The sequence below is a fragment of the Puma concolor genome, chromosome D1 (assembly GCF_028749965.1).
Source record: "Puma concolor isolate L17-30 chromosome D1, mPumCon1.1.hap2, whole genome shotgun sequence".
Classification (NCBI taxonomy): domain Eukaryota; kingdom Metazoa; phylum Chordata; class Mammalia; order Carnivora; family Felidae; genus Puma; species Puma concolor.
This window is the reverse complement of record NC_141676.1, coordinates 70,327,203-70,350,688: the sequence shown is the minus strand read 5'-3', so window position 1 is coordinate 70,350,688 and position 23,486 is coordinate 70,327,203. Positions and strand designations below refer to the sequence as shown.

General features: G+C 44.3%; 2 protein-coding genes across 3 annotated transcripts; both read right to left on the bottom strand.

Annotated features, from left to right (window-relative positions):
- Positions 1–3,306: 3,306 nt before the first annotated feature.
- Positions 3,307–22,826, bottom strand: PRSS23 (serine protease 23). Of its 2 annotated transcripts, none has more exons than XM_086678533.1 (2): positions 22,678–22,826; positions 3,307–4,838 (listed from the first exon to the last, which is right to left on the bottom strand). In XM_086678533.1, the coding sequence occupies exon 2, from the start codon at positions 4,823–4,825 to the stop codon at positions 3,689–3,691; it is 1,137 nt and encodes a 378-aa protein (XP_086534659.1). In that variant the 5' UTR covers positions 4,826–4,838; positions 22,678–22,826; the 3' UTR covers positions 3,307–3,688. The 2 variants fall into 2 exon arrangements, with proteins under 2 accessions (XP_086534659.1, XP_086534660.1); XM_086678534.1 differs by lacking the exon at positions 22,678–22,826 and adding an exon at positions 12,494–12,627.
- VBP1 (VHL binding protein 1) lies at positions 16,376–19,150 on the bottom strand. Its single transcript, XM_086679448.1, is given in 3 exon segments — positions 16,376–16,672; positions 16,674–16,828; positions 16,831–19,150. Coding segments are annotated over 3 exon segments (315 nt in total). The 5' UTR covers positions 16,961–19,150; the 3' UTR covers positions 16,376–16,642.
- Positions 22,827–23,486: the final 660 nt, after the last annotated feature.

Below are 23,486 nucleotides of genomic sequence, written 5' to 3'. Positions count from 1 at the left end.
GCTCCATTCTGGACGAGAAACTAAATGGCCACTTTCCCAAATATCCATAGAAATCAATTGACAAAGGCAACTTCAAGGCATCCTTGAGCTGGTTCATGACAATGACTAAGAAAAGGGCCAGGCATGAAAGGAGAACTCAGACCAAGCAAGGAGAGGCAGACCAGTGCAGGGCCCGACTGCGAGACTCACTGGCTGAGGCCCCTTAAGCAGCCCTTAGAGAGGCAGTGCTGAGGACGCAGGCAGAACCCCTCATTCCCACCCCCATCACCCTGGATGGCTGCTGTTTGCCCTTCAGCAGCACATGGTAGATGGAATAGAAGCTGTTCATTCCGGTGTGGGCTTGGTATCCTCAACAAGATCTGGACCAAAGACTCCGGTAGGCTTTGGAGAGCAGTCACTACTTTAAATATTGACCCAAGCATCACTGGGGACTTGTCCTCATACTGAGTAGGTAGACGGAGTCACAGAAAGAGAAGAGCATGATCTTGATGTTCCAACTTACTTTCCAGTTTTTTAAAATTCATTTTTGCCCCCCCCCAAAAAAAGAAAAAACTACGTATAACACTTCACTACTTTACCTGTTTATTTCTTTACCTCTTTAGCCCTATTTTTCTTTTCTTTTCTTCTTTTTTGGACTAGCTTCTTTCTAAAATTCAAAATTCTGAATAAAGTCTATGGGAAAAAAGTATCCCTAATTCTGCTATAACTTTCTGACTCCCCGCGACACGTGATTTGCAAGTTTATCCTCTCCCACTTTACCCTCGGAGCATTTCCGAATCTGGATACAGGGTTCTGGTTAAACCCCAAACACACCAATACCTGATGCCACTAGGGTCTCATCATACTTTCCACAGCATCACCTTGAGCAAGGGCTGTTATGGTGATCCCCAAGATGTAGTTATTAGAACACTAAATTGCTCATGGGCATTATGTGAGAAAACGAGGGTTGAGTAATGGAAGATCTTTATTGACATGCTGATTTTAAAACATGAACAGGTCTCTTTACTACAGGACTTCTCAGAGTGTTCAAAGTGCAAATAGGCAATGCAATCCCTGATAAGGAGACGGAGTACTGGGAGGCATCTCCCTCCTCCTTGATGATGGTGCCCTTTTTGCTTGCGGTAGGAAATCTGGAAGGATGAGTTTTCGTGGCACACATTTTAGGAATGTTGTTCTACTCGTCTCACTAGGAATATACCCTTACAGTGTATAACTAATACATGGAAAACACTAATTATATTAATAATGTCGTGAGAGTCCTTTCTTTGTCTTTTATTTCAAATCCACAATGGTTTGATACCATGCTTCTTGTCACCACTGAAAAGCTGGGCATTTAGGGTTATTTTATCACCTGTGAGTGATGTTGTACAGAGCATATGGTGCTATTCTTTAGTAAATTATACCTGTTTGTGAACTAAACACTGATATTATTCTGACTTTCTGCCATTACCTACCCTTGCTGAGGCCCCGATTACTGTCTTCTGGAAAATAGCTAGTTCAGAAAGGTGAGTAAAATCCTGCGAAATGGAGGGCTTGGCATAAATGATCTTGCCCACTCTGTTGTGTCACAAAGGTGACAGGGCCACATTGTGAGGCTTCCCCAAAAGCAGAGCAACAGTCTTCAGGAGAGAAATGATTTCAACACTGAAAGCAGCTGGGGATACTGACTTACTGTAAGATATAGTTTAAGATGTGTGCCAATATAGTTAACAAATTATTTTACTGGTCAAGGGCTATGGTGTAAATGCCTCCAAATCCAAAATTTTGCAAAAAATCAAAATCAAGAAATCAGGTGCTTTACAAAAGGAGCATCTTTTTTTTTTTTTTTAATTAGTTCTATGTGTTCAGTGAACTTCTTTTCACACCAAGCAAAAGCAAAAACAACCCCCACCCCCGCCCCAAATACCAAACATAGGGATGCAGACTGTCTTCTTCCTCAGGCTAGATTCCTGCTAGATTCCAAAGCAAACTGTACTGGAGCTCAGAAGAATCCTGGCGGGTCCTACATCTCTTTGCTACGCATAGTATTTCTTTTGTGACTTGAAGAAAGCACCATGACTGTACTTTTCTTCAGTGTCTTTTCAGGATTATTCTTCCGAAAAGCTCAAGAAACACAAACCAAAAGTCACACAGAGAATATCTAAGCATCAGTGCTGTATCTGAATGTCCTCACAAATAGTCACAAGCCAGGCCATTACCTAAGGTATAAGCCCAGCAAACATCTGCCCTATAATCCATTTGCTTTTTTTTTTTTTCTCCACTGATCCATTCAGAAGATGTGCTCAGGCTAAGATGCATAAAATGAAAACATAAAATAAGTCAAATTCTTTGCTTTAGAAACTGTGATTATCATATTGATAAGACATTCATAACGACATTGACTGGAGTGGTGATTCTGATCGGCTTCTCATTCTCCCAATTTCCAGTTTTGCCACTGTACTCGATCATATGTGCCTGTAGCCTAAAGCATCCCAGTAAAAGAGGCCCTTTTAAAGCTACTGGGGAAAATGTCCTATTGGGTTTTTCTTAAAGCGCCATCCCAGTATTTTTACTATAAAGTAAGTAAAAGAGGAAAGCTTCCAAGCTGCACAAGTACATAGCTCCCTGAAACCACACTGAAAACTATGTAGAATAATTTTGATTAGGTTGTAGGACTGTGCCAGGCTCCAAACAAGTGGTTATTCTGTTGTGACATCTGCCAAGCAATACGTCCATTGTTCTCTGGAATTTAATTCATTTTAAATCAGTCCATCCAAATGATAAAACATGAGATGTGCTATACTCCAGGGGTAAAATGAAATGATTGTTTTTGTGTGACCACAACCGTTAGCTGGGAAGTGATACAGCCTGTTCTAATTAGGCCCCGATTATTGTCTTCTGGAAAATAGCTAGTTCAGAAATGTGAGTAAAATCCTGTGAAATGGAAGGCTTGGCATAAACGATCTTGCCCACTCTGTTGTGTCACAAAGGTGACAGGGCCACATTGTGAGGCTTCCCCAAAAGCAGAGCAACAGCCTTCAGGAGAGAAATGATTTCAACACTGAAAGCAGCTGGGGATACTGACTTACTGTAAGATATAGTTTAAGATGTGTACCAATATAGTTAACAAATTAATTTACTGGTCAAGGGCTACGGTGTAAATGCCTCCAAATCCAAAAATAGTATACCTGCCTGTCTAAGAAGTATCGTGAAATTTCCTAAGGGTTGTATGTGGTAGGGAACACTGCCATCTGGAAACACTAATGATTAGGCATTAAAAAAAAATACAAGAGGAATCTCAGGAAAAAATACACATACATACACACATAAGAATTTAAGAATTTATATCTCCCATATGCCACATATTTAATATAAACCTTTGAAACAAGTTCATATGAAATAAAAATCAAAGTTCTCAGAAAGTAAAAGATTAACTTAATTGCTAAATATTCCCTATCATCCCAAACATCAGCATGTTTTTTTTTTCACTTCTATGCAAAAGAATGCCTTTAACCTGTTTAAATGCTATATGATACACAAACCGGTTTTCAAATAAAGCCAGTCATCTTGCAATTTTTAAAAATTAGGTAAAAGATAATTATGACACATTACACACACACACACTCACACACACACCAATGACAAAATTTGGCCTGTCCTAAAATAAGTACATGGAGACCACTAAGTGCCGCCAGGAAGGAACCCTAGGTCACCCCTCCCTACAATCCAGGTAGTTTCCTTTAATCCAATAGCAAATCTGGGCATATTTGAGAGGGGTGATTCGAACAGCCACGTTGAAATCCTGCGGAGAACCATTCATGTCTACCCACTGGTGCCCTGAAAAAATGCCAATAATTTTTCTCTCCCACTTCTGCTGCTGTCGCTTCCACATCCTCACATAGACCCCGGACCCGCTGGCCCCGGGCTGGGCATCACACTGCTGGTAGAGCAGGTCATAAGTCTCATCTTTAACGTCACAGAAGCGGTACACCAAATTGCCTGGTCGATCATTGTCATAACCAGAGAAGTGGATTCTGCCCCCCGGCAGCTGCTTGGCAGGAGGGCTTACCCCAATCTTCATGAACTTTCTCTTGTGGGGTTTTTTCAGTTCCAGGAGGGCATAGTCATAATCCATACCGATGTCGTTGGCATTGCCTTTGATCCAGCCCTTGGGCACGTGGGTGCGTTTCACCCGGATCCACTGAAACTTCATCTTCTCCGGCATGGCTGAGCTCGAGTCGTTGGCTCCTCGGCCACCATCTTTAAACTTGGGCTTCAGGAAGCCCACTCGAAGTTTCTGGGTTCCCTTCACGTAAGTTTTCCCATCGTGTATGCAATGGGCAGCTGTGAGCACATGCTTCTCTGCCACCAGGGTGCCCGTACAGCCTGTAGATAACTTCACTGATGTTGAGAAGGGATAGTTGAGCAAGAAGTCCTTCCCAAAAATGCTGAATCTGCTGTCATAGCCATAAATCTGCCGCTTCCTCCGAGACTTTCCTGAAGACTCTTGTCCCCCACCACTGCTGAGGACATAAATGCCCACCTGGGTCTCGGTGCGGCTGCCATTGGCATAGAGCGTTTCATAAGACAGGTACCGTTTGGCCTCTTCATAAGTGGGCAGTGGAGTCCCCTTGTGACACTGGGGTCCACACGAGGAGGACACCTCCAATTTGGCTTCAGCCCCGAAGTCTGGCTTGCCTAAGTTGAGGGTGGACTGGGGCAAGACCACAGGGAGGCGGTAAGCAGGCCAAGTGGGTTTCCAGTGGGCACCATAGGGGCTCACCTGCCCCACAGCACAGAGGAGGAGGAGGAGGAGGAGGAGGAGGAGCCCTGGAATCCCCGCCATGCTGAGCACCACTCTGTAGGAACAAAGATAAGCAGGTCAGGAGGGCAAGGGGCTCGGCACCGACTGACTGAGGAAACAGCCCGGCAGCATGCCTGTCATTGTTTCCAAATCTGTGAACTGTCCCAGGAATCAGGGTGTGGAGACGAATCCCTAGATAATGGTCTCACTTACAACACAAAGTCTTGACCTGGGAACGTTTTTTTCGTGCTCAAAATGGATGGGTGTTCATTCCCTTCTGTGTTGAAGATGCCCCCAATGGTGGCCAACTGGGAGGCGGAGTGCAAACGTCATCAATCCCCAGATGAGCTGCTTGATCAGCCCCAGTTTCTATGTAATTTTGAACCTTCTTTGGGCTGAATTCTAAATGTCTGCCCTCTCCCGCCTCCCTGATCCACCTGCCTTTCTTTCCTTCTTTCTGCTCATTCTCAGTACAGCATGTGCTTGGAAAATCCTCAGAACAACTTGCTCATGTAAATTCAAATTACGCAGCTGACTGAATGACCCGGGCATCAAGGAAGGTTATAGCTCCACAGCATAACACTTACTGGGATTCATCTCAGTGGTTCCAAAGAGGGCACGAGACTTTTTTTTTTCTATGAACTTAAAACAAACTTAACTACTATAAATTTAGTTCCAGAGTAGCCAGGTCTCTAACAATCAAGCTACTCCTCCTTCCTTTGGATTTGGTTGTATAGTATCAGGATCTCTGTCAAAGATCTGAAGCTCTAATATTGCCTCTGTTATCACGTTGTGAGCTTTACTGCTGGTTACTTTTCAGGTGTTTGCATCTATGTTCCTGGCTCATCCGAATCACTGGAATTTGGGCTTCTGCTAGCGCTCAACAAAAACTTATTGAACAAATTTATTGAATGAATACTTGTACTAATGGAAGAGTGAATGAATTAACGTGGCTAAAAAACCCCACAGTTTTGAATGATGCGCACTGAGTGCTAATGACAGAGATGGATGTGGATGATGTGGTAACTCAGGGAAAGGGCATGAAATCCAGGTGTGGGGAGTTACAAGAACAGAGGAGCCATTTCAGGGGAGGTGATGCTGGAGACGGGTGTTGAAGGTAAAGAGAAGGTGGATAACATAAGGCAGAGTGAAGGGGACACTTAGAGGGGACAACAGTATGCAAGGACACAGACATGCAACAGTGGAAGTCATTTCAGACATTTATTGTATTTAGCTCAGCAAGGGTGGGAGAAAGGGCATGGTGGGGCAGCAGACAAGAGCCATATTATGCAGAGCTCTGTATACTAAATGAAGGAGTTTGGATTTTATCCTGACGTGTATGTTGAAAGATCTGGATCAATCATCCCAAAAGAAAAACAACATTAAAAACAAGATTGGGAGTACTTTCATAAGTATTCAAGCACCGGATGGCTCTGACTAGCTGTGAATCTTCTGTTCAGGAGAAGCTGATGTGGCAGGTGGAGTAATTTGTTCACAGTGAGGCATTCCCAAAAGGACAGGCAGGGGTTAGGTCTCAGAGGCTTTGTTATCTAGCAGGAGTGACGAAGAAACCATTTTCTCATCCCCCTTCTCTTCCTCTTTGAGAGTACAGACCTGCCTGCAACTTTTGGATGCCTTTTGCTTTCTTTCACATCAAACTGGAAAATCCCACTGATGTGATCTAGACCAGCTGAGCATGACAATCCACACTCCCAACGTCACTAAGCGAGCTTGCCCCATCCACTGCTGAGACCTTTCTCCTTGATTCTTTCTTTCTGATTCCACTTCTGTCAGAGAAAACAGGGATGGGCTAAAAAAGGAATGAGCTCCTGGAAAAGGCAATTCCTTGGGATTTCCTGATTGTTTGAAATTCTTTCTTTCTCTTTTTCCAAATAGGAAGAGTCCCTGGGCCCTTCTATAGGGAGGAAATACATCTACTTCTTTCTCTAAATCCTTAAAACCATAGGGCACATGTGTGTGCGCGCACAGGTGTTTGCACATGCTTGTTGTGGGGGGAGTGAGGGGTGGGTACAATCCTGACTAAAGGCTCTAAGTAGATGAGGGAGGGGATGCTAATGCTAGTAAAGCCATCCTCCCCAAAGGGGACTTCGGGGGTGGGATAGGTGTAGTGAGGACAACCCTTAAGGAAACTTCAGGAGATGGCTCTGTGTCTGATTATCCCCAAATCCTGGCTGAGGACCCAGTCCTTAAACATATCCAGGTCCTGGACAGCCTCTCCTCTATGTAAGCTGCTGTCCGCGTAACTAAACACCGCCCACACCAGAATACCTGCCAAGTGTGATATGTACTAGGAGCGCCAGGTCTTGGACCCCTACACGCCACCTCCTCCTCCTCCCTTTGACTAACACAGAGAATGCTGTTGCCTGCTGACACTGAGCAGCAGACGTGTTGGTCTCACATGCTCATCATCTAGAGCCTGCATCTTCGAATCTCAATCGGAAATATAAGTGTTAATTGGATCCTGGGAGTGCAGAGTCTGGACTATCTACTGCAGCAGAACTGTTCCAGTGCCATCTGTCTTTAACCCAACACAGAAACACCCATTGACAAGGGTGTCAGGGAAGAGAATGGCAAGAAAGAGTCTGAAACTAGTTCAAACACACTTTAAAATAATATATTTGACTAGGAACCCTATCTTAATGAATTATCCTCCTCTTAGGCAGAATTAACTCTAATCTCACTTTTCTAAGTGCTTTGCCTATATAGCAAGCCTGTTCAAAAAATGCTTTCAAAGTCCTTGAAGCGTGTTTCATTTCACAGTGATGTTATGGCTTTTTTTTTTTTAAATGTCTGTCTTTCAAACAGAAAAAAAAATGTTTTGGAACCTAGTGGGTCTGGAGAAATGGAGACAAGTCTTTTCCCGGGTGTGAGGGCTGGGCAGTCAGCTAGGCTCTCTCAGTAGCCACAACTTCAGTGCAGCCTCCCAACATACAGGATCAAATTTGTTCCTCAGAGAGATGACAGACAGTTGTGCCAAGGACCTGTGCCAAGGTCCTGTGCCAAGGACCTTTGGGGTCATTTACAAATCACAGAATGCTGGGAGAGAATGCTAAAGAGTCTACTGCAGATTATTATTAGGATATGAATATTCTCTATCGAATATTGATATTCTAGGTAGATGGGGCACCTAGGTGGCTCAGCTGTTACGCAATGGACTCTTGGTTTCAGCTTAGGTCATGATCTCACAGTTCAAGTGTTGGAGCCCCGGCTGGAGCTCTGCAGCTGGCAGTGCAGAGCCTGCTTGGGATCCTCTCTCTCCCCCTTCCCTGCTCATGCTGTCTCTGTCTCTCTCAAAATAAATAAATAAACTCACAAAATATTCTAGGTAGAATATCCAATATTCATTAAATAATATTACTAATTCAGACCTCTTACAACTTAAATTCTGATCATTTAGCCAGTGAAGGAGAAGTCAGATATCTATAAGTAAAGGATTGCTAAACCAACAGGGTAGGTTGAAGCTTTAATCCTTTAGAGATAAACTTTTTAGGTACCTCAAAAACACTAATTTCTAGTAGTCTGAAATACTGTCCCCAATGTTCCTATATTATTGCTTAAACTCATCAACTTTTGTGATAAGACCTTGTTCTGATGTTTCATATCTTGATTAAATTTTCTTTGTAACTCTGAAAACTATAAAACTGCATTAAAAAGACTTTAATTCAGATTTAGAAATTAATGCAGACTAATTCAGGTCAAATTATTCCAACTGATTAAGTTTTAAATTTTATTGAAATATTATATAAGCTTCAGGTGTACAATCTAACAGCATTTAAATAACTGATTGTAAATTGGCTCCCTAATGGGTTTAAACTGACACCTGTACTAAAGGTTACAAACTTTATAAGCTGCTCCCCCCCACCCTTATTCAAATGTGTGTTTAGGGTAGTTTAGAAACTATTCTGAATAGCAACCTGAACTGGATGATCTCTTTAGTCTTTTGAGTGCTGGTCATTTCAAGCCCGGGATTCTCTAATTTTATAATTTTCCAGGGTCACAAAAGTCCAGGGCAAGCACCATGTTGTATACAAACAGGGTCCGCACCATCATTTACTGCTCAGGAGCTTACTTTCACACAATTAAAGAGGAAGGAGGGAGAGGGAAAAAGGAAAATGTATCTTGTTAATCTCTCGCCTATCTGGGAGACCAGATTTCCCTCATCAGTTGGCCAAGAAAACAAATGCTTCCAGCAGAGGGCAGCTTTCAAGAATGGAGTAGAAGAATGGTTGGGTGTGCTGGCTCAGAAAAGTGTGAGGGGGAAACCTCACCCACTAAGGCCCTTTCCCTAGGCATTCACACCCTACCCTGACCCCTTTCCCATTATTAGTACACCAACGATAACCGTGATGCTTAAAAATTAGGGTGATAGTTTTGCATTAATTTCTCAACTCACCTGATAATAATTTCCTGAATAATTTCCCAGGACACAATTACTGTTTCCATTTTTATAAACTCAAAGCAAGCCTGCACTATGCCCCTTTAAGTTTATTTAAACAAACACTCTGGGATGGAAACAGAATAAAAACATTCATATCTTGAGGCACCTGAGTGGCTCAGTCAGTAAAGCTTCTGACTTGGCTTTAGCTCAGGTCATGATCCCAGGGGTCGTAGGATCGAGCCCCGAGTTGGGCTGAGCATGGAGTCTGCTTGGGATTCATTTATTTATTCATTCATTCATTCTCTCTCTCTCTCTCTCTCTCTCTCCCCCCCGCCCTTCTTTCCCCGCCCCCACTCCCAGGCTCTCTCTCTCTCAAATAAAAAATAAACATTAATAATCTCATTATTGGAAAGGTAACTGATGGATTACATAACTTTAAATTCTCTTGCCTTCACAAATGAATAACTTTATCCAAATAGAACTGACGAAAATATGCATACTTAAAAAAAAAGAATGAAGATTTCCAAATCTTATCCTCACTATATATAAATCCAGATGAAGAAAATTCAGGCCTACAACGTTTCATTTCTAGAAATAAGCTTTTATTGGCTAAAGATTCCTCACATATATAATTATCTTTTTTACATTTAAAAAGATTATATACATATTTATTTGAAGTAGGCTTCACACCCAGTGTGGAGCCCTACAGAGGGCTTGAACTCATGACCCTGGGATCAAGACTTGAGCTGAGATCAAGAGTCCGACGCTCAACCACCTAAGCCACCCAGGTGCCCTTATCTTTCAAAGTTCTCAGCTAAGTATCCTCATGTATCGCCTGAATGACAAACAGGATGAAAAGTTAAGGTGTATTACCATGTTTAGTAATACAGAAACTATTCCAGCTCTGTCTATCTGCTGCATAAGAGTTACACATTCTGTGTTTTATCACTCAATAGGAGCCACTGTCCTGCTGTCCACTGTCTACAAATATTTATAGTTTATGAGGATGCTGCTGCTTTACGGTCCACTAATCATCTTATGGTGAAGGGACCTTGCACATCATCAGAGACGTACAAACAACATCTATCTGCCTGGAGACCAGACACTGGAACCTCTCTGTCCTAGGTCTGCACCTTAGTTTTCAAAACTGCAACAACACAGGTCTCCTCAAGAGGGCAAGAGTTTGGGGGAAGGATTTAACTCCTACAGCAAACAAGTGCTGGGCAAAAGAAAAAAAAAAATCTAATCCTCAGGACATACATTCTCTATTGTACAACAGATGAATTCCTGTGACCACTATAAACAGTAATGTCGAAACAAACAGTGGGAAAGTCTGTAGAGATAAAAGTTTTGGACACCATCTGGAAGGATAACAAAGGGTTTTCCATGGAATCTGTGGCCAGGAATACTGAACAGTGAAACCATGCTAATTCCTAAAGCAAATACCTAAAAACGAACAAAGCTCTGTGAACCCTCTGAGCCAGGCTTGCTCTCATTTTCCTGAGTCACAGAACCTGTTAAAGGAAAACAGACCTAATCACATACTGGTTTAAGAATTATAGCCTGTACAGGAAAGAAATGCAGGGCGTTTACAAGCCCAGCCACCCTAAACATAACTTGTGGTCAAACGAAGTTTAACTTTTTCTCAGATTTTAGGCAAAATGAACTACCCTGGTGAGCTCGGGACAAACCTGGTGACAGAACAAGAACAGAGTGTATAAAATTCAGTGGTGAGACTAGGAGATGTGAATTCCCCAGAGTCAGGGGGAGTTATGCATGAATAAGTCCTGGTGGACTGAATCCTAAGGGATCAATGAGAAGAAGCATGCAGGAGAACTTGAGGCTATTAAACACTGCAGACGGGGGCCAGTAATGTTCTCAGACCCACTAATGGGCACTTTGGCACTTAAACTACAGACAGAAAAGTGCACCCATATTCACCATCTAACTGAATAAGTTGTCAGTGTTACAAAAATAGGATCCCTATTAGTTACCTAGGAAGCTTCCTTTTCAGTTCAGGCACAGGAAAGCATGACAAGTTATCTCCTGTTTAAGTGGGGAAAACACAGGTGAAGCAAGTTACTCAAATGCAGAAGGTGTGCCTACCACCAAACTTTCCGAAGTAAACATAGTGGCTTTTGTAGCATCTCCTAAATTCCTTCTCCCCACTCCACCTCCAATTTACTCCTGTCAGACTTGTGGAGAGACCCAGAGTCCTACCGCCTGTTTAAAACGTCTTGGACACCAGGAGGATCCTGAAACAAGTGCAGTAAATACCCTCTATTAATTGGCATTATGCTTTTAGCCACAGCTGACTTCAAACTATAAATTCAACCCCTTCCAGCAAGGCCACTGGCCCATCTGCTCCTGAGGAGCACGTAGGGACTCCTTATGTTCCGTTTCAGGGGCTGAGGGAAGCCAGACCATCCCAACAACAGATCCTGAGCAACCTGGAGCGTTCCACCAGCCAGGGGCTGTTTCTTTTTCTGAAGTCTCCGTGGGTGTCCCCGAAAGGACAATAAAACACCCAGGATTTTTATCAGCTGCTTTTTCGTGAGATGTTGGAAAGCAACCCTAATTTGTATTCTGGAGGGGAATGGTGGTTTTCCCTCATCGAGATAATTATTCTCCCTCCTCTTTTAAAACAATTTTTAAACTTTTATCTAAAAGTTAACTAGGGATGAATGTCCACAGGCGGTAGAAGAAACATTTGCCTCCAACAACGATGATAGTTCACAGATAGTTTACAGGGAAGCACGCAGTCATCACCCAAGGCTCCAGAAAAAAGATCCTATCCTAATCCCCAACCTGTGTTTGCTTGCCCTTTCTTTGCTGGCTAGGATGTGTTCATCATCACGTGCCCAGAGTTAAAAATTAATTCTCGGATCATGCTGAAATACACACACATGCAAAACTCAAAGAAAGTAAGAGGTGGTGGTGGGTGCGGGTGTGCGCGTGCGGGGGAGGTGGGGGTGTTGTCACAGCCCAGCTGCAGGCGAAACTGCCCAGAGCCGGCTCTTTCCCTACTCCCACCCAGCATCCAAGATAGCACTTTCAAATCCGTCCTTCCCACCCGCTGCACGGTGACACTGCGTGAATGCTAGCGCCCCGCAGCCCCGGAGTCTCCGCGAAGCTCCCAGCCCGGGTCCCAGCCCTCCAGCCCCGAAGGCGGCCCGGTGGGGTCTCGGGTGCCCGCCGCACGCAGCCCGCAAGTCACCCCGAGCCGCGCGCACCGGCCCTTTGTCCCGCTGCTCTCGGCGCCGCGCTCCCCGCGCGTTCCGGCGGTGCCCCCAGCCCGCGCCCGCACTCACCCGCGCCGAGCAGCCCGCCGGGGCTGCGGCTCGCCGCGCCGTTCAAACAGGTGTGGGCGCCGGGAGGCCGCGTGCGGCTCCCATGCCTGCCCCGCGGCGCGACCGAGTGCGAGCAGGCGGGCGGGCGAGCGGCGCCGGCAGCGGGCGGGTCCGCCCCCCGCGCCTCGAGAGGCCCGCCCGCCCCGCCTCCGGCCTCGGGGAAGCCGCGCGGCCGCCGCCCGCCCCCCACCCCCGCACCCTGCCCGCGCCCCCGCCCCTCGCCTCCGGCCCTCCCCCAAGCGGGGGGTCGCCGTGCGGTCCGCGCAGGTGGGCCCCCGCGGCGCGGCGGCTGTCGCCGGTCCCTGCCTCTCCGCGCCAGTCCGCGCCGGTCTCGCGGAGGGCCCGCCCGGCCCGGGAGCCGCGCGCCTTCACCCTTCCGGCACCGCGCACCCCCGCGGCTCGGGCGCAGCCTCCGGAGCGAGTCTCGGGCCTTCGCCGCCTGCACTCAAATGCCTGCTCGCGAAGACCGGGTGCCCCCCAAGGTGGTCCCCCAACCCCAGCCTAGCGCTAAGAGCGCGGGCTACACCTGGGGCGTGGGGAACACCTCGGCAAATTGAGGAATTATGGAAAATCTGTGCACTTGAGTTTTTAGGGGGATGACCGAGTTCCTTCCCCGTCACGCAGTTCCTCAGAGGAACGCCGAGCTGCGTCCCGGTGGCAGGACCAGCAAAGTTTGGCATCCCTTTCGGCGCTCGGTGGGTGCGTAGGGTCCGGGGCACAGCAGGGCTGGGTGGCTTCCGAGTGGCGGGCGGGCTGGTGAGCCCACCGCCTCAGCTTTGCAGAGGGGCACCAGCTGGTGGAGCCACCTCCTCGCCCGGCGGGCCTGCTTCCTTGAGTCGCTGCTGGGAGCCCAAGTTCCGGTTCTCCCCCAGCCAGGCCGGTGACCGCTCCATATAGGAACCTAGGGCTAGAGCTTTCCTCTTCATTCCCAAGTACATCAGTATTTAACAGAGATGACGATTTATTCAGTGCCTTCTATGAACCAGCTTTACAGATAAACAGTTGCGGCCAAGTTGCAGATAACCAGTTTTAGAGATAAGGAACTGAAGGTTACAGAGTTTTAATGACCTGCCTCTGTACATTTTTTCTTTTAGGCCTCTTAGCTGTCCTTTCTCCCATCAAAGTCCAAGCTCTCAGAAAGGGAGGGCCTAACATGCAATTTCACACCAGGGTGTTAAGGGCACACTAATGATTTTGTGTTTGCAATTTTAAACAGGAAAGCCCCCAGCAAGTGCTGTTCTGTTTCTCAAACGTGAGAGAAACCGATAATTTTAGAGACAAAATGTTCTCAGGCCTCCCCGGTATTGGCTTAGTTTCTTTTATAACGTTACCTATATAAACATTAAACTGGATATAATGTTATGTTACAGCTTATGAACAATTCTGGAACAAAGCCAAAACAAGTTTATAAATTAAATATGAAATCCCCTCCCAGAACAATAACATTAAATTAGCAATGTTTACTCAACGACTACCAGCATCATGTGGTACTGACTGCCCAAGTATGGGTACATTTGAGTTGCGTCTGTTCTGTCAGTTCTCATGCTGTGTCAGGTGTCAGATACTGACACGGTTTTCTCTCATCTTTCCTCAGTTGCAGCTACCACACCTTTGTTCACATCCTTTGTCATTATAACATTTGGTTTCACTTGACTCTATTATACCATTTAGAGGTTAACTTTCTGCTATTCCTTTCTTATTAGCATAATGGGTAAAGTTATAACTCTTGGCCCCAAGGCGTAGCACACATAGACTTTGAAGCTGTAAGACAGTTCTTGGTATTAGATCGTTATGCCAACGCTCCAGAATGTGTTTATATTCATTTTATGTGAAAACTATGAAAAACGCGCATTATGGATCTCCAAGGGTCTGTAGCTCCCAATGGGAGACACTGCATTAAAAGCCAAATACCTTCCTTAATAGAGGAGCTGGGGTCAGAACTGGAAGGAAGAGAAGACAGAAGAGACTTCTCAAGCATGCTTGAGTTTCATTAGTTTTACTCCAATTCAACAAATATTTATCGAGCACCTGTTACACGCAGAGCATAGTGGTAGGTACCAAGTTAAAGAGAGAGCCACAGGAAGACGGAACAGCCTGGGCTCTGCTGCTTCCTGGCTGTGTAGCTCTGGCTTAACCTTTCTGTGCCTAAGTTGGCTCCTCTGTAGAATGGAGACTACCTCATAGGGTAGTTTTAAGAATTGAGTGAATTAATACACATAAACTACTTAGCACGCTGCCTGACACATAGTAAGCCCTTAATAAGTATTAGCCAGTGTTACATCTGTTACGTGAAAAGAATGTGCCTTAGCTCTGGTTCGGAACCAGCTCTTTTAACACAACCTCAACCCACGTTCATTGCTCCTTTGTCCTGGCAGTTATAAAAATTACACTGCAACCAATCTGGGGAGATAGGATGGTAGAAAATAAGATAGTTATTCCCATCGTCCAGAGAGAGAAACTGAGGCACAGAAGGACCCAAGAGCACATCCCTTTCCTATCGCCACTCCTACAGCTAGTCTCAGGTCTAATGCTCCCTACCCAAAGAAGCTCTTACTGCAGATGACCCACAGGAACTCAGGGCTTGAACAAGTGCCGCTCACTGTGCTGTTTCCTGGGGGTTTCGATAGTGAAAGGAAGGGATGCTACATGCCTCTTCGGTTATCATGGCAATTGCCACAAGAATACCAACAGATCTGTAGAGTACTTTGGCCTCCAAGGTAAATGTCCTGTGTAAATAGCAGATGTCCTCATGCTGATCCTAGATATTTGCTTTTCCTTATGTATTTGCCCCACTCTCCAGCCCCCAAAACAAAAACGAAACCAGAAAAACCAAGGTCCTCACTTCATTTTAAGAACTCAGTTGAAATCCATGATTATAATTCTCAAATACTTTTCATGCACATAGTAAGTCAAGTGTTACAAATGCATTCAGGGCAAGGCCCCCATATTTCCTGAGTGCCCACTCTGTATAAAGTGACTGTGAAAGAGAGAGCAGATCTCCCTCGCCCCAAAGAAGGTATGCTATCGAAATAAACAAAAAAGCAGATACAGGAGCAAGTGAGATATAGGCCAGATCAGTTTCTAGCTAGAGAACATGGAAGAGGGAATCATGAATTCCCACTCTGGCTTCCAAGAAGTGATAGAATTTGAGGTGGAGCTCAAAAGATGAAGATGTGATCAAGTCTTTACTAAGCCTTATCTCTTTGAGTTCCTGCACTGTATAAGTGAGCAACTCAGTGGGTGAATGAAGGGGGCAGAACTAGCACTGAAGTGTCATAATTATAGTTATTGCTTATTCAATGCATACTATCTGCCAAATAGTGTAAAGTACACTTTATTGCATGCAACCTTCAACAAACAGAAAAATAGATATGAGGATTGTCCCCATTTTGCAGATGAGTAGACTGAAGTCCAGAGTGATTGAGTAAGATACCCAGTTTTGTTATACTACTAAGTAACACAGCTATGACTTCTGCCCAGTCTGTCTCACTCTTTTGCCATCTTTTTGACTCATCACATTTTTTTAAAAGTTTTAATTATCTTTCTTGCCATTAAAAAATCAGCCGAAGTCATGGCAACCTTTAGGGATAAACTTTGGGGTATTTATTTATTTTTTTTTTAATTTTTTTTTCAACGTTTTTTATTTATTTTTGGGACAGAGAGAGACAGAGCATGAACGGAGGAGGGGCAGAGAGAGAGGGAGACACAGAATCGGAAACAGGCTCCAGGCTCTGAGCCATCAGCCCAGAGCCCGACGCGGGGCTCGAACTCACGGACCGCGAGATCGTGACCTGGCTGAAGTCGGACGCTTAATCGACTGCGCCACCCAGGCGCCCCAACTTTGGGGTATTTAAAATAACATGTTTGGGGGGCACCTGGGTGGCTCAGTTAGTTGAGCGTCCAACATTGGCTCAGGTCATGATCTCACAGTTTGTGAGTTCGAGACCCACATCAGGCTTGCAGCTGTCAGTGCAAAGCCCACTTCGGATCTTCTGTTCCCCCCCTCTCTGTCCCTCCCCTGCTTGTGCTCTCTCTCAAAAATAAATAAAACATTAAAATTTTTTTAAATAACTTGGTTGGAAAACTGAACCACATTTCTAATTGCCAGCATTATGCTTTGCTCTCGGTAGAATCCTCTCTTCTTTTTCCTTCTTTTTACATCCCAATTATAAGCTCTGGCCATATTGGCTTCTGTGGTAGTAGATGGATCTCAAGGAAAGTCAAGGTCTTCCTCAAGAGAATCAAGATTCTTTGTAGCAGTCGATTAATTCTCTTCCCATGCCTGAGCTTCATCAGTTCATATTCAAGTATTATATTAGCCCCCCGTCACAGACCCACTTTATCAGTAGGAGGAACTGAGGCTTTGCAATACAGGGTGTCTGCTGGTAAGAATCTCGTCTCCAGGGAACCGATGGAGTCTTTTTTCATTGTATTGTGTTGCTTCCCCAACCTGCCTTTTCCTGCCTTTTCTCGGGCTTTACAGTAAGGAGGTTGAATCAGTTGCTGGTGTCCATAGCTCCAGCTCTAAACAACCTTTTGATTCTGTCTTCCTTTTGTTCCAGTTGTGAAATCACTGAGTAATGTCCTGTTAAATGGCCTTAGGGCAGCAGACTAGATGAGACTGAAAGATCATTGGAAACTTAGGGTAGCAGGGAGGGGAGAGACCCAAAGCCAACCTAAGTTGAAACTGCTAAATGCAATTTCTAGTGCTAATTTTTGAGTCTAAGACCCATGTGCAGCTTCAAAAATTAAGTCCATTCGAAAGTTACCAATGAGGATTATTTCTAAGGAGCTATATTTACATACTTAAAATCATTTCCACGTGGTTTCTTAGGTGATAATGTGGATTTTTCGGTGGTGGATAATATCTCAGCTAAGTAGGGTATACAGCTCCATGTAGTTAGTGAAGAGAGGTGAGATGAGAAACAATACAGGAGATGGGGTAGGGGGCACTCTAAACCTGTCTGTGTGACCTTGGATAAATCACCTCACTTACCAGCCTTATTTGTCATCTGTACAAAGAGAGCCTACATGACCCTGCTCCTGCAGTCTTTGAATCTATAACACCGCAATCCTTGTGGAAGGTTGACGCACATATATCATTACCTGTGGGACACCCCTACCTTGGGATCCCAGGGTAGCCAAGAACGTGGAACTCTGGAGTGAGACTCTCCTGGATCCACTTTAGAATTCATCTAGTCTCTGGGTGACCGTGGGCAAGGATTTGACTTTCCGTGCCTCATTTTTCTCATCTGTGCACTGGGGCTAATTTAGGGCTATTGTGAGGACTCACATAATCGGTACGAAGCCCAGGGCTCAGCACAAAATAAATTCTAAAGTGGACTTACCTGGTACCAATATTATTATCGCAATTACTGCTACTACTACTAGTGTGAATGCTCGATAAATGTTTTAAAATTTGTTCAATGCATGAATCAAATTGTTATAGCATCAATGCTAAAAAGTTTGATGCAGGCCTTCTAAGAAGAAATGATCTCAGGACTCCTGTTCAACCACCCTCAAGTTTCCCTGTCAGAACTCTGGTCTGTAGCAACCAAGAGTTTTTTAGAATTGAATTTAGGAAAAATTGTAGATTCAAATGGGAGCCAGGGTTTATATTTGTCTGTCTCCTTTTCCACCAATTATTTATTCCACAAACATCTGTTGAACCAGTAATATTGCCTATAGATTTGTCAATAGATTTTAGGTTGATTTGTCAATAGATTTGTCTATAGACAAATAGATTTTGTCTATAGATTTGTCAGTGATTTTAAGGGCAAAACAGATTTTTTTTCTTATGATGGTAGATTTAAAATCTTACATGGTAAAAAAAAAAATAAAACCCACCACAAACCTATAATTAACCATAGTTGTTTTAAAAAGCTAGCAAAAAGAACCACTAAACAAAAAAATCTTTATAGCGTTTGATAAAACAAATGTATTTGCATTGCACTTGAAACTTTAAAAAAAAAAAACCCTGTTTTTGTTAAGTATAAATTACTCATTCTAAGTGTTTAGAAATATAAGCACACTCCGAATATAAATATGTGAAGGTATAATATGTAAAAGATTGCTATATAAAGTAGTCAAAGAGTTAAATTGCCACATTGGTATACATGGTACCCTTAAAAAGGAAAAAAAAAAAAGCTGCATAGCAAAGAACAGAGCAACTTTACTCTAATCCTACTTAAAAGAATATAGCAATTTAAAATTATCAGGAAGAAAAACAGGCTTTGGCACTAGCAATTTCCTGTAAACTGTGGGCACTATTCTAAACTGAAAAATTAGAAACATTTTTAAATAACTATGTGTTTCTCATTTTCTCTGGTCAGATTCAAAAAGTCTCCAGAGGCCAGCACTGAGCTTCTCTGCAGTGCTCTAACTTGCACACTGGACTTCATGAACAAGAACAAAAAGGAAAATAAGGGTTTTTTCTTCCTTTAATTCAAGGAGAATCAACAGAGCTGTTGGCCTTGAAATAGACATTAATAATCTTTTGTCATTCTCTTTACAGTCGTTTTATAAAATTTTCTCCCAAATGTCTATAACTTTCAAGGGCATTTTGGGGAAATTCCTTTGTTTTTATGTTTCTGTCAATCCATAAATACTGGATTTTCTCTTTTCTGTCTTATAAGGAGCAAGGTTTTATGCGGTTAAATATGGGGTCTGGATTTTTTTTTTTTAATTTTTTTTTTCAACGTTTATTTATTTTTGGGACAGAGAGAGACAGAGCATGAACGGGGGAGGGGCAGAGAGAGAGGGAGACACAGAATCGGAAACAGGCTCCAGGCTCTGAGCCATCAGCCCAGAGCCCGACGCGGGGCTTGAACTCACGGACCGCGAGATCGTGACCTGGCTGAAGTCGGACGCTTAACCGACTGCGCCACCCAGGCGCCCCTGGATTTTTTTTTTAGGAGAGAGCACATAAAGGGGCAGAGAGAGAATCCTAAGCAGGTTCCATGCTGTCAGCATGGAGCCCAACATGTGGCTCAATCCCACAACCCCAAGATCATGACCGATCAAGAAATCAAGAGTCAGATGCTTAACCAACTGAGCCACCCGGGCGCTCTGGGGTCTGGATGTTGAAATTCAGTGTCTTTCAAGAGTTGTCTCCTTTTTCCTCTGGCAAATTTTACTTGTACTTCAAGCTCAAATATCAACCCTTCTCTGAAGTCTTCTAACCCCTTCATTGCTGTATATGTAAATTCATCTTCTATGCTTTCAGAGAATTGTATTGACATTATGCCTAAAATTGTTTAACTACGACTGACCTTTATTTTATTTTATTTTTAAAAAAATTTTTAATGTTTATCTTTGAGAGTCAGAGAGACAGACAGAGTGCAAGAAGGGGAGGGGGAGAGAGAGAAGGAGACACAGAATCCTAAGCAGGCTCCAGGCTCTGAGCTGACAGCAGAGAGCCCAACGCGGGGCTCGAACTCAAGAACTGCAAGATCACGACCTGAGCTGAAGTCAGATGCTTAACCAACTGCTTAACTGACCAAGCCACCCAGGCCCCCCTACAGCTGACCTTTAAACAACACTGGTTTGAGCTGTATGGGTTCACTTATGTGTAGATTTTTTTTTCCAGTAAATACAGTACAGTACTGTAATACAACACCCCATAACCCTGGCATTGTTGAGGGTCAACTATGTATATTTTCATGTTCAGCTTCAAGTGGTCCTGAACTCCTTATCAGCAGACACTGTGTCTTGTTTTTCTTTCTTGTCTTTATGGTTTTCCTTTATAATCTAGCAGAGAACCTGGCTCATAGTAAGCTCAATTGATTTTTATTAATAAATGATTGAATAAGTTAATAAGTGAAATTCTAATTTGCTTAAAATATCAGGTCAGAAATCATTTGGCTTGCCAGTCACTAGGAGCAGGACTCATTGTGTATAAGATTTTACCGTGGGAGCTCCAATGTTTCCTAGGATATAAATCCAAATTTCTGTTTGATGCCCTTTCACCAGTTTTACCTTACAAGGCATGTCAAGGTAACAAATTCAATTTCCACTTGGCCTGCTTGTTACATTTCACCACTTACACTATGGCTACATGATGGTGTTGTAGGTATCGTTTGCTCATGACTTGTAACATTCCCACTGACTTTCTACAGAACCCCTTGGAATATGCTCTGAATTCTGGGTGCTAGCAGTCTGATTTGGTCTGCCAGGGTATTGGACAACATGTGTTTTCCAAACTCTATGTCATCTCTCACTTCTGGAAGATGTTAAAATAGACTGTCCATGAAAAAAAAAAAAAAAGGTAATCGAATATACGTCTTGGTCTTTCAAATGCTCTGAGAAGCCCTGAGTAGAGAAACCTGGTTAAGCTCCTTTATATCAAAGTTATCCAGTCTTATTTGACTATGGACTCTTCTCTTCAATATGGTAGAACATTCGTTGAACAGTAGAATTCTATAGGCTGCAGTTTGAGAGATACCATCCACTTCTTGTGGAAGCTTATTCCACTTCTGGTACTGAACCACTTCTGTTCCCAAAATGTGGTTTGTGCTTTTTTGCGTCAATGCTTTTGTTTGCATTTGAAAGTCTCTTCTTCATATCCCCTTGTCTCAGTTCTACTCATGTATTAAAGTCCTAACACAAAGTCTCATTCCTCTCCAAAGTGTTTTTGTTGGCTTTTGATTTTCCATAACACTTTCTACAACTTTCTTATGGCTCTTTTAATTTTATTTCTTTTATTCTCAGTTTATCTTTCCTCTCCCCAACCACTGAATACTTTGGGTTTGAATCTCTGGTCTGCACTTCTGCTGGATGTATCAGTCAGAGTCTTGACAGGAACACAATTTGCCCTTAATTGGTTCAAGTGGAGAGACTTAATGAAGTAGTTACTTGCGGAGGTGAGAAAAGGGTTGAGGGAAGAAACAAGGCCAGAGGGTACCCAAGGTCTAGCAACAGGGAGAAGCCATCACTGCTATTCAGATGGGAGGTGGAAGGGAGGTAAGGCTAGAGCAGAGCCCCCAAAGGTGAGCACCTTGGAGGGGGCCTCTTGCCAGAGCTGCATGGTCCAGGGAAGTGGCAGCCACTGCCAGAGATCTGGCACAGGGGAAGGGTGGAGTGGGAAAGAAACACCCTGACCTCTTCTCTTCCTGCTCTCTGACCTCTGGAGCCTGCCAAAGACAGCTGACAGGAGAGCTGGGCTGTGGTGTCAGCAAGGCTCAGCCTCATGGGCACAGAGCAGGGCAGCGAAGGGTGGAGAATTGCTGGGGGTGGGGTGGGGTGGCGGTGGGCAGAGAATAGCCAGCACACTGGGAAAGCCTCTGTTTCCTCATTTGCAAAATAGGGCAGTGACAATCCTTTCCTCACAGGGTTATAGTGAGGATTAAATTAGGAAATGCATCAAAATAGTATGGTGCCTGGTTCTCCAGTTAGATTAGCTACTTAGTATTATTATTATTATTTACTCAAAGAACTCTATGGATAGTATAAAAGCTAATTGAAGAAGATATCATATGTTGGTTAATTTGTAGCCTTCACACATTTAGCACAAAACCCCACTTATTGTAGCAAGGCCCCAAATAGATGGTATTTTATAGGTGATGGGGAGCCCTTTTGCATGGAGATAAAAGGGAAGCTAGTTTAGCTGTTTTCACGGACATCTTCAGTCAATCTGACCTTGAAAACAGACAACAAAGAGCTAAATTTAAGACTTATTTTTAGTTTTCAGCAGATTGTTTGGCACTCCTTAGGCACAGTCTTTGGCCTCTGGTTTTCCTGCCCCTCAGTGCAAAAGGGGTTACTGAAAACATGCCAGCTCACCAGGACCAGCTCACCACCACCACCAAGCCTGCGAATGAGCGATTTCTCATGTTTTGAAAGCACAATCAGGAGGGCCAGCCCGAGGGTAAAGCAGGAGGGTTTGTGTCTATAGAGCAATTTCCTTCCTGTTCTTTCAGATCACTAACCTGTTTTATTTCAAACCTAGGATCACCTGGCTCCCGCTGCCCTTGGTACACAGATTAGAGAAACAACAAGAACAATCACCACTGTTTTTTGCACTTCAAAGCCTGCAGAATGCCATGTGGAGGGCTAGTTCTCTGCCTGAACCAGGGAGGCTGATTCTAGGGAAAGCCCTTTCATAGAAGCCTGGGGGGTGGGGGTGGGGTTCAGGGTGGGAAACTTACCCACATGAAGGCAAGTGGATGTCAGAGCTGGTGGCCCCACAGGTGCCCTCTGCTGCAGCTTGTGTTCTTGGAGGAAGGGCACGTTCAGAGGGTGACAGGCTCTTCAGAGAGAGCCTTTGAAGAGCCTGTCACCCTGACAGAGCAATGAAGGTCACGCTGGGAGGAGAGTCCTGTACTGACACCAGCAGCTGCAGGTAGGGACTTCCTTCAAAGAGGAGTGACTTTTTATCCGGGTTTCCGGCAGACTAAAATTAGTGAGAAGAACACTTAGCCGTAGATCCTGTGGCATCTGTAAGGAGTTCACATTATCGTCCCCGTCCCTGAAAAATCAAGACATGAGCCAATTTTACTAGTAAGCAGCTCTGAAGTCACAACACCGCTAAACCTCATGCTCTCTTGGTGGGCCTGAGCTTGCTGGGGTCCTCTGGCTTTTCCTGGGGCACACAGATATTTTGTCTCTTTACTCGAGGCTGGCAGAAGCCCTAATTGGACAGCTGATTATGCCAGAGCAAGAGCTTACTGCCCAGGTAAGCAGTGGGTGTCCTCCATCAAATAGAGGGATCACAGGTGACAGAGCAGTTTGGGGATTATGCTGCCAATAAAAATTAGTTCTTCCTGGCAGTGTGCCACCAGTCATTCCAAGGTGACATGATAGTTTTTGTTTTAGTGTTGAAATGAAAAAGGCACTCGGTTCGAATGTGGGAAGACCCAGGAAGGCCCAGCCCGGTCCTAAACTACAGTGACCTCCCAGTTGTATAAATGGCATATTGGTAATGTGAGGTTTACTCAAGCTACCTTCCCTTTTAGGA